General features: G+C 43.3%; 1 protein-coding gene across 1 annotated transcript; it reads right to left on the reverse strand.

The window, feature by feature from the left end:
- Window positions 1-2,146: 2,146 nt before the first annotated feature.
- GEM (GTP binding protein overexpressed in skeletal muscle) lies at window positions 2,147-10,752 on the reverse strand. The gene is made up of 5 exons (XM_084508868.1): window positions 10,631-10,752; window positions 8,702-9,044; window positions 5,675-5,751; window positions 4,989-5,193; window positions 2,147-3,331 (listed from the first exon to the last, which is right to left on the reverse strand). Exons 2-5 carry the CDS (start codon window positions 9,033-9,035, stop codon window positions 3,054-3,056), a joined length of 894 nt encoding a protein of 297 aa, XP_084364994.1. The 5' UTR covers window positions 9,036-9,044; window positions 10,631-10,752; the 3' UTR covers window positions 2,147-3,053.

A 10,752-nucleotide genomic window follows, 5' to 3' on the forward strand; every position in this document is an offset into this window, starting at 1 on the left:
TTTATGCTGTCTGGACTCTCTGAGTTTTGCCATTTTGGCCCTGGTGCGCTCACTGCTGTGACTCACGTATTCCACAGCTACTGCCAGATCTCTGAGGCCGACGTTGTAATTATCGCATTAGGACCTGTCACTGCAGCTCTGACTTAATAAATAGAGAGGTGATTAGAATCACTGATTGATCCATCCCATGGTTTTGGACACTCACATCTGAGATGAACAGATGGCCTGTGGATATTTAGGGTTTGAAGTGTCAGCATTACAGGTTAAATTAGTATTAATTAGCCATTCCATGTACACAGGCTATTATATACAGTGAGTATCTCTGTATGTGATAATCTGGTGATTATCAGCTAAAACTGTAAATCAAATTCATCTCCTACACTGCAAAAGAAAGCCCTGGTCCTTCCCCTGTGCCCCACTCACAGGTGACAGGGGTCCCTTTCAGGTGAAACACAGGGTGCCTTTCAGGAGTGCAACTACGGCATTGCAGTCCCAGGTGTGAATTTGGTCCACAGGACCAGACCAGGCCTGATCCACAGCAAGAAAAATCCTGAAGCGTGCAGGATGTGGATGCCCAGTACCATCCCTCTCACTCCACATCCAGAGGTCAGGCACTAACACACCCTGATGGTGTCTGAGCAAGCTGAAGCAACAGCTCCCTGGAGGGGATGTTGCTGCTGGTGGTTCTTCACCCCACAGCTTCCACCATGCTCAGAAACTCTTCCCAAAAAATTAGGACAATCCAGGAGCCTACAGGTTTTAAAAATAAATTTCATTGTTGTGGGTCAGAGACAAGTAAAGGCCATGAAAACTTATTAGGCAACTCCAAATTTTTATGGATACCTGCTATGCATGAAGCAATGCTGTGAATATGAATGGCTATATGATCAACGTGGACACTTTATATTTCTTCAAAACCTGCTTGGTTTAGAACTGTAGGGTCCATAGGCTGACAGATACAGAACAGGCTAAGGAATTGCCCTCCTTGTGTTCAGCTACACTTTCAGTTCTTGAAATTAAACATCTGTTTAATTTGCGCCATTTTATTTCTGTTCATGAACAGGAAACAAGTTCCGATAGCTAAAAAGTTCTGAAATCTTGTACTGGAGAGCTCTGTATTCTCTAGAGTGCTCTGGATTGAACTGAAGTTGCATCCTGACAGCTCAGAAGTTCTCAGTCAACATCCAATGACAGGAAACTTGTCAATGCAGTATTCAAAATATTGTCTTCTGTTATTTATTCTAGATAAGGAATTCCCTTCCAGGGAGATCTGAATGCTGCACATGCATAGAGCCACCCTGCAATGTGATATTTTACCCCTAGATAAATCCCCAAACTCTTTTTTCTACCCCTAAAACTCTTTTCCTGCCCCTTTAATCATCCCCTCAGCAGAGGCAGTTTTGGGCAAACACTCAGCAAGCTCATTCCTTTCCAGAGTGTTTGGTGGAAAAAAGCTGCAGTATGAGATGTGGAAGGCAGTTCTTATCTTAAGGTGTCTTCTGTTCTCACAAGGAAGACAAGCTGTCAGGCTAGAGGTTTGTTTTTCCTGAGCTATCTGTTGGCAAAGTGAAATGGCTCTACATCTACCTGGAACTCAGAGATGTGCCCACATAACCCGTATAGTCAGGAGGAAAATCTATGCTAACATCATTATTTCCAACATAAGTTAAGGTTTAGGGCATGCTGTGCCAGCTGATGTTTTCTATCCTTGAACATAACATTTCACTTAATTTTGTCTCCAAAATAGGGACAATGGTACTTATCTACATTTCTGACGTGTTTTCAGACTCAGGGCCAGATACCTTTTTTAAGAATGACTTATTTTTATCTCTGACACCACAACTCCAATTGCTCATAAGGGACACCGTACACAAATAGCTTTCAGGCTGTGGGTGATTCTTGCTTTGTGATTTAGGTTGCTAAGTAGCCTCTGTGTTCAGAGACACAAGGAATCCTCCCGGTAGTTGTGGTGCAGCAATCTTCACGAGCATCCAAAATATTTTCTCAAGTTGAAAGAATTCTTAGGGATTTCCTGCTGAGGCTCAAAGGCAGTCATATATTTTATTTATTTTATTACAAGGCATGTAAGTAAAAACTTGCATATCTGAAAAAAAAAAAAAAAAAAAAAAAAAAAGATACCAGATAGAAAACAGTAATAAAATTAACATTATTGTTTTAAGAAACTTGGTAATAAATACATTTCCCCTCAACATTAAAATGCTTGTAATTTTGCATGACAATAAATACAGCATAGCTCTAGCATAGAGAAAAGCCAAGACTAGATACAAGAAGTCCATGTGGTTTCTTAAAAAAGCTCAGGTGATTTATAAAGTTTTGGCATCTTGCACTTGATGTACTTTGATACAACTTGTGCTTTAATTTTATATTTACCGTGGTTTTTAAACAGTCCCATAAAATGGAAAGATGAGAGGAAAATTTGTTTGATTACAGGATTTTGCCTTTAAATATTTTCAAAGTAAGAGATGTGTAAACTCATTGAAACCAATCCTTGAAATAATAAAAACAAGTGGCTTGGTGGCTATTCTACAGAAATGCAAATTTTTTAGCTGCGGGTGCTCAAACCTGACCAGCCAACTGGCAGAGGACCAATCCCTGGCAATCCCTGGTCAGTTCCTCAATTCTTTACACAATTTAAAAAAAAAAAAAAAAAAAAAAAAGAGAGAGAGAAAAAGAAAGGAAAGAATAATGACAGTGAGAAAGAGTAAAGAAAGCAGTATTTACTTCCCAAGTGATGACAGTTTGAGGTTCTTAAGCTATTATCCAAAGCCGAGAGGAGAAGCAATAGGTATATCCCAGAACACTTCCCAGCATAACTTTGGGTCATTCTGGTCTATACTTTTAAAACTACCAACATAAAAAGAAAGAGATATTTCCATGCACTGTGCTGTTCTTATGCCAGCACGTATCATCACAATCACAACTGTGAATCTAAGTCATTTTCATAACCCAATCTAATATAGATTGATTATTTCCCACAACATCGTTAGGTAATGTCCACAAAATGCCACAAGATCTGGCAGAGTCCAATGTTCTTAAAGTACTGATAAGTCATGGCAAGACTTGGACTTGAGTTTGAAGGCCATGTTCTTGTTGTTCTTGGCAACTATTTTGCCCCAGAACCGCCTGGCTTTCTTCGGGATGCTCTCCCTCCGCTTCTGGTAAGCCAGCCTCTTCTCGTTCTTTTCCTTGCTGTCCCTCCGGAGCCGGACTTGCCTCACGATGCCTTCAAAGAGCTCCTTCACATTGTGCTGCACGGCTGCCGAGGTCTCGATGAACTTGCAGTCGAACACAACGGCGCATGCTCGGCCCTCTGCAAAATGGCAACGGGGACATGTCATGAGATGTCACGAGCCTGGGAGGGAGACAGCACAGCTGCGGGCTGCCACGTGCGGGGAGCCAGCACCACCGGGGGAATTCCTTGAGCCTAATATAGCCAGGGATAAGTCTTTAATCATCTAATGCTGCCTGGTAGGCCATGATTCATCTGGTCTGTGTCACACTCCCTTCGCAGCGAGGGGGGTCAGTCTCCCTGTGGAGAAGCCCGGTTCTTGTCATCAGCTGTGAAGGAAGGGAGCCGGGGCTGGCTGACGTGCTGAGACATCAAGGGGGGAGAGCTCAGCCATGACTCAAAATCACCTGGTCACCTCGTGTGCAGACTCCCCCAGGTCACCTTAAAGGACGGTAGTAGTGCCACCCATGTGTACAGCACATCTCTTGTTACCACAGCAGGCAGGACCCTATCCCCTCCATAGCTTGTGTGTATAAACCAGGGTCTTCAGATGGTATCAGTTTTGGTGTGAAATTGTACAAAAGTCCTTAAATAAAGGCAGAACTATGCCTATAAATTCAGAGGTACATGTGAAATCACTGTCCTTATCCTTAACTGCCCGAACATACACTAACCCTAGCAGCCTTCTTTCACATGCAAGCCAATTTATGCTGTCTCCTGTCTTGGTGTGAACTCATCTCCAGGATGACTAAAATGACACTAACCAATCTGCCATCTTTCAAAGGATTTTTCAAGTGGGCCAGAGAGGCATGAGAAGGAAAATAGTCATCTCTGGGCTCCTGAAGACCTACTTCAGTTCAAACTCTTCACTTAGAGCAATTGTGACAGGGGCTAGAGGGACTGTGCATATCCCCAGTGAAACAAAAGCCTAGTTCAACTGGGAAGTAAACAAGCAGAACAGCTACAGAGAGAGGAATGCTGAGCTGAGGAACCCATGTATCTTGTTGGCTTTGGCCAAGATGAGATTATCTAATACACCGCTGTGTGTTGTGTTAATCCACCTAAACCTCAGGGAGGACTGTCTAAGAAGAGATTTTACTGACTGAAGAGCTTGAGGGTTGGCAGCAGCTTTCCTGGTGGTCTCTCTGTTCCTTTTTATAGGCTTAGGACTCCCCATGCTTTGGGTGCAGGGCACAGGCTGTTTATTTATCCCTCTACTTGCAGCAGAGGGAGGACTGCTGTAGCATCCCAGAGCAAGGCACCAAGGAGTGCTCTCCTGGAAGGTTGTGAAGTGCTTGCCCAGGTTATTGAAATGAAAAGTGAGAGGGAATTTTAACTCATCAAGTAGTAAAATGTCTGAGAGGATAAGGAACTCATTAATCAAGGAGAAAATCTTTGGCATCAGAAAAAAAAAGGGGGTTTTCCATAAATGTATTGGAAACCCAAGGGGTTTCCAGCTACCAGAGCAATCTCATTTTGCAGTGGTCTTATGCTAGGAGCTGGAAGGGAAACAATTCAAACTGCTTTTATGATGGAACTTAAATTTGGGAAAAGGATTGCTGAAAAAAATGGTAGACCCTCCCCAGTCCTCTGTCAGCTGTTCCTCTGTTGCTTTATTGCTCTCTTACTGCCTGGTCCCAATCACAGTGTGCTCCCTCAGCCAGAGCTCCCTATGTTGCTCAAAAGCTATTATACGACTCAAATTTTGTGTAGTTTTTATCCTCATCGTTCTCCTTACCTGCCACTGAAACTTCACGGCACCTGACAAGGTCGCTTTTGTTGCCAACCAAAATAATGGGAATATCTTCTTTCTGGCGAGCTCTGCGGAGCTCTATTCTGAGTTCGGAGGCCTTCTCAAAGCTTGCTCGGTCTGTGATGGAGTAGACAATCAGGTATGCATCTCCCACTTTCATGCAGTGGTCTCGAATCCATTCTCCTTCACGCTGTTCAAACGAAATGGTCAGACAATGTTATGCCCCGAACAGGTTTTACTCAGAAAATATAACATTAGCGAATCCAAATACATTCCTGCTGTAGCTGCACTGGGTATGGTTTGAATCACAGTTGTACTAAAAGCCATTCCAAAGTGGTGACCATATGAATACTTCATCACAAAGGAGGGTAAAACTTGCCCCGAATAATTCATTGTGTTGGATTTAGGCTGGAATGAACATGGTCTGGAAAATGGCTTGAATGTTCTGTTTTATCATTAAAAAAATAAAGGCTTGCTCTTCTCAGGCTCACATTACAGAGCTTGGCTTGCTTGGCTTGGTGCAGGGAGGGGATTGATCCTGTATCTTCTCTTATGCTGAATTATGGAAAACACTTTCTTTCTTTCTGAAAAGATACCTACTTTTTCTATTAATACTCATCTATATGCACTTTTCTTTTGGCATGTGATTGGCGTACGAAAAATAAAAGTACCTTATTGTCCCACATGTCCAGCAGTATAATGGTCGCACTCTCCCCATCCACCATCAGGGTTCTTTCATATGTGTCTTCTGGAAAGAAAATCAGAAATGTTGGTAATACATTATTTTGTGGCATCATGTACATTATAAAAAAAACAAATAGTTGACTATGTATAATTTGTTCACAGTTCAAGTTATTGAGCCAAGTTTTGCGCTGGCTCACATTCAGTTCTTTCCTCATTTCCATCAGCACTAAACCTGCCCTCTGCTCATTACTGGTTGTCTAACTTTCCATGATATATGAAGGAGACAGAGAGATCAGGAAACGAAATGTTCATTATTTAGGTCGATATTCTCTTTATCTTATGTGGGAGAGAGAAAATAGAACCAGTGGAAGAAATAACCAAAGGCTGAACATTTGCCCCATGGGAGCAGCGGAGTCCAGCGAGGCTGAGTAATGGAAAATATTTGCTTTCTCTTTAGCAGGGACAGTTTACGGGTGAACAGTCACTGCTGCAGAGAGAGCAATACAGTTAACAGCCTACCAAGCAAAGAGGACAGGGGGTTGTGAGACGGGAGCTGTTGAGTTTCGGGAGACCGAAACGCCTGCTGCATCCCATTTCTTTCCCATTTCACAGCTTCCCACATTACCTTTGATGTCAAAAAGCAAAGGAGTCAACAAACCACAGAAGATAATTATTTTGTGCCGAAACCACAAAAACTCATATCTAGACTATAAACACCACATGACTAAGTTCTGCTTAGATCAGTGTTTGTGTGTGTGTGTGTGGCTGTTTCCACTCAATCACAATCAATCCGTGATGTTAAATCTCAATCTAGCTTCCACTTCAAATACTATCTTCCTTCTTCTCCCCCAAATCCAGGGACATTTTGATGAGCAATATGGGGTTCGGACCTATCCTGAGTCCTGTGTTGCTGGTCAGTGAAAATGTTGGGTTTAGGGTTTCTGAGTGTACCACACCTTTCTTGGCACTGTGTCAGGGATCTGTCCCAACCATGCTTGTAGATAGAGCCATGTCTTAACTCTTGAGTCATAAAACTTCTGCTGGGTATTAGCAGAGTGAACTTTCCCCTAAATTGTAATCACAGGCTTTCCTCAAAGCCAGGAATCTACATCCATGCAGAAGAATCAGCCAAAAGTATTCCACATTTAAAATAAAATCAAACTTTGTAAACAAGAGCTCAGGTTTGGCACAGCTTAAAGTAGAGGGGTTCAAAATACAAAGCTAATCAAGGGGAGCCCTTTCCATTGTAGGCCCAAGAGCATGACATTTGTGATTGTGAGTTTGATTAATCTCGCTGCCAGTAGCAAAACTACTCCAACAAAGCAGCTGTATTCCCTCTGTGAATTGGCTGTCCAGAAACCATCAACTCTTGTAATAATATTTCCACTTTGCAAGCTAAAGTTTGGAGTTTCTTCAACTGATCAAGCATCTGCATGGGAACAAGCTCCATAGGCACCAGAGGACAACATTTAGAGGACTACTTTCTTCTCTGTGGCACAGGGAGGGGCTACAAATACATAACCACACTCCTTGAAAATGTTGTGCCCCAAATGGTCATACTCAGCAATGATTTGCACCTCGGACAATCCTAAGGAACTTCTATAGGGTATAAAAGACACCGAAAGTGAGCAATTAGTTCATCTCATGCTTATTTTGAAGCTGACACTAAAAAAAATAAAAATAAAGGAGAAATACAACAACAGCAAATTTTCTGATACCTCCAATGAGCTGACCTTGAAAATCTGTCATGGCTACACTCCAAGCAATAGTTCTGGGAGTGCAAGTGAAGGAAGAAACCACACTGCTTTGCATGGAGGAGAAGGAAACCATCTGACAAGTGTGCGAAGTAAATCAGCTGTGTTTTCTGAATGATTGCCCAGGGGTCCTAACCAGGTTGCTGGAGCAGCAATAGGAAAGGTTTTATCAGAGATATTGCAGGTGGTGAAGCTGATGGAATTTCAGGAAAAGCCAGTGGAAGGTGAAGGCAAAGCCTGCCTGAATTACTGACCCAGGGTCACAGCACTGTGGGGAACATCAGATTCCCCAAAGGCACAAAGAGCTGTACCTCCAGTCTGGGAGAAGCAAGAAGGTGGCTCCCACCTTCCTAGCCCTGGGCTATATTAAATCCAAACTGTGTTAAATCCTGGCATAAAGACAAAAAACAAAACAAAACAAAACAACAACAACAAAAAAAAAAAAAACAGCTGTGTGCCATGCATTAGCTGGTCTTTGGGACTAAGGAAGGTTTCACAATCCTCAGAAATTCAGACGAAAATAGCAAAGGGAAAGCACTGAAGAAAACCCTACTGACTTTTCCCCCAGTTTGGGCAACGGAAATTTCCCTACAGTGCTGAAGCATCTTTATCTATTTTTTTCCTGGGGGAACCCAACCTGTGCAAGGAGCATGAAGGAGGGGTAGGAATATTTACTCAAACTCCATACAGCCTACACTGAGGCAACACCATTATATATAAGACTGAGATGACTTCTAATGGCAAAAGTTTTTGAGGTGATTGAAGGACTGGGCAGGGTTTTGTTTTATTTTATTTTATTTTATTTTATTTTATTTTATTTTATTTTATTTTATTTTATTTTATTTTATTTTATTTTATTTTATTTTATTTTATTTTTCATTATGTTTTATTTCTAAGCACTGCACTCTCATAGACCGTGAGGACTTCCAGTGGCTTTCCGTGCCTTATAGAAAGCTGGAGGTGACCCCACGGAGCCTGCAATGACACAAGTGCTGGACCAGCATGAAATCTGAACAGCTTCAAACAGGTATTTTGAAATGAAAGAGCATGAGAATCTGTATTGTCCTCTTTCAGAGGCTTTAGGTTGTTGTTGGAGAGCATTTTACTCTATGGAGCTTGTTCTGCTTAGTTTTGACAATCAGATTCAAACATTTGCTGCATCAATTTTAGTTTAAATGGCCTCTCTGATTTTCTGTGCCAGTTTCTGCTGACAGGGCCCATTGCAAGCAAGCACAAACACCCCAGAGCACAAGGACCTACCTCCCAGCACCTCGCAGTCGCTGTCGATGCTGTCGTGTACCCCCGCGAAGATGTTGGCCAGCGACGACTTGCCCACGCCGTGCTCCCCGATCAGCACCACCCGGTAGCAATTGCTGCCGGACTCAGAGGAGATGACGGAGTCAGACGACTCCGAGGACCAGCTCCTTCTGTAGTACTCATCGGGGCTGATGGTGTATCGCTTCTGTGCGTTGTACTCGTTGGAGTCCTTCTGGACCAGCAGGTTCTTGCCATCAGCGGGGATGCTCCACCGCTGCTGCTGCTGCTGCAGGCTGCTGGTGTGGGTGCGACGCATGGTAACGTTGTTGAGGGTCATTTTTTACCCCTGGTGAGAAATACGGAAATCACACTTGTTACCCACAAAACAAATGCACTAGCACCCTCGTGTTAACTCAAGGCAGCGCGTCCTGCTCTTGTATCCAGTATACAACGGAAGAAAACTGAGGCTTTGCACTCTTTCGCAGTCGCTGGTATGCAAAGAAATATTTCTAGTTAGTGAGTCAGAGGCTTCTTCCTAAGGATGATGCCACCCTCACATGCTAAATCCCATCCTTTACAAGCTCACTGCAGTGCTAGGTGCAGCCCAGCCTGGGGGAGGCATGGGGAGGACCAGAGCACACACACTGCTGCATCTCTGCTGGGACAGCCCTGCAGGCACCGCTCCCTACCCTTCGTGGCTGCCTGGGGGCAAACAGAGGAACCAGTCCCAGCTGCCTCCAGCTAACAAACTCAGAAAACCCTCATAAGAGAAGAAAGCCAAGCAAGCAAGCCTTGCTGTGGGAGGGTGGATTTGGGTCTCCCCTATGGCAGGACAATGACTGCTCCAGGTGGTGGCTTTCTGGCTGCTAAAAGGAGGGACACAGCCAAGCCCAATGGCTTTTCTGAGGAGGTACAGGTTTGAGCTACTACAGGAGGTAGCACTGGGAGAAGAAGCTCATAAATTTAAAGATATTAAATCAACAACTTCATTTACTGCACAATTGGCTAAATAGGTTAGCTCTTCCTGTCCAAGCATGGCTCTTAATTACATTTTATTTAGCAAACTCTATTTTGCCTTGGTTGGAGTCAGAGGACAGTGATGTCATTCCCACTGGCCAACAGCTACCATTTTTAGGAAAGTTACTTTGATGCATTCCAGTTCTCAAAGTGACAGTTATTTAGACATTTTGCTTTTTCTTTCCATTTATATATATATATATATATATATATATATGAAGTTTCTCAGCTCTCTTCTCCATATTAGTAGGCAGGATAAATGCCCATAAAATTCATCAGATCACTTCCAAACTTGAATAATAAATGGTGAATGAAAAAAAAAAGTACAGCAACACATCAAAACAACATGTACAAGTCGCTGGTCCACTTCACACAACACTCTCTGAAAACTTCTTAAAAAAAGCACACGGCAGGTCAGAGAACAAACCAACAAACAGCACACTGTCTGAGCTTAGTACAACATATGCAATATTTCTCTGTGATGCACAGTGCTGAGAGGCAAAATTAGATCTAACTGGAGACCAGGCAGCAAGCAGACTGCTTCACAAATGAAGTGAATTATTAACCACAATTTAATTTTAATTATATATATTTTTTGGAGTTTCCCTGCTTAAAAGATCAGATGAGAAAAGCCAGCTCTAATTCAGCCACACAGCAACACCTAAAGATAAGTTTCAATAAACAATCCCTGAGCAGCCTCACTCACGATCATCTAATGATTTCTTCTCCAGCAAACTACCATCCCTTGCTAAGCAAATCCTAGCGAGACCAAGGCTTATAAGGCACGATTGCACATCGTGGTCCGAGTGCAGGCTGGTTTTGGTGCCACAAGCTGCCCGGAGCTTGTTGAGATCTAGCAAATTAGGCACTACACACCGCACACGACCCAGGGCACCTCGTCCAGCAGTGTCTTACTTGTGCCTGGCTCCTGCTCGCAGTCGGCTCACGCTGCCCTCCTCTCCCCGTGGACCGTGCTACACCGCGCTGCTCTGCCCAAGTAAATCCTCTCCCGCTTACGGGCTGCCTCTTTAATTCCC

Source organism: Aythya ferina (genome assembly GCF_964211825.1).
Source record: "Aythya ferina genome assembly, chromosome: 2".
NCBI lineage: Eukaryota > Metazoa > Chordata > Aves > Anseriformes > Anatidae > Aythya > Aythya ferina.

Coding starts and splice junctions, on each gene's coding strand:
- GEM (XM_084508868.1), bottom strand. CDS start 9,035: ATGACCCTCAACAACGTTACCATGCGTCGCACCCACACCAGCAGCCTG. Junction 5,752..8,701: donor CGACTGCGAGGTGCTGGGAG/GTAGGTCCTTGT, acceptor TTTTCTTTCCAG/AAGACACATATGAAAGAACC. Junction 5,194..5,674: donor TGGACATGTGGGACAATAAG/GTACTTTTATTT, acceptor TCGTTTGAACAG/CGTGAAGGAGAATGGATTCG.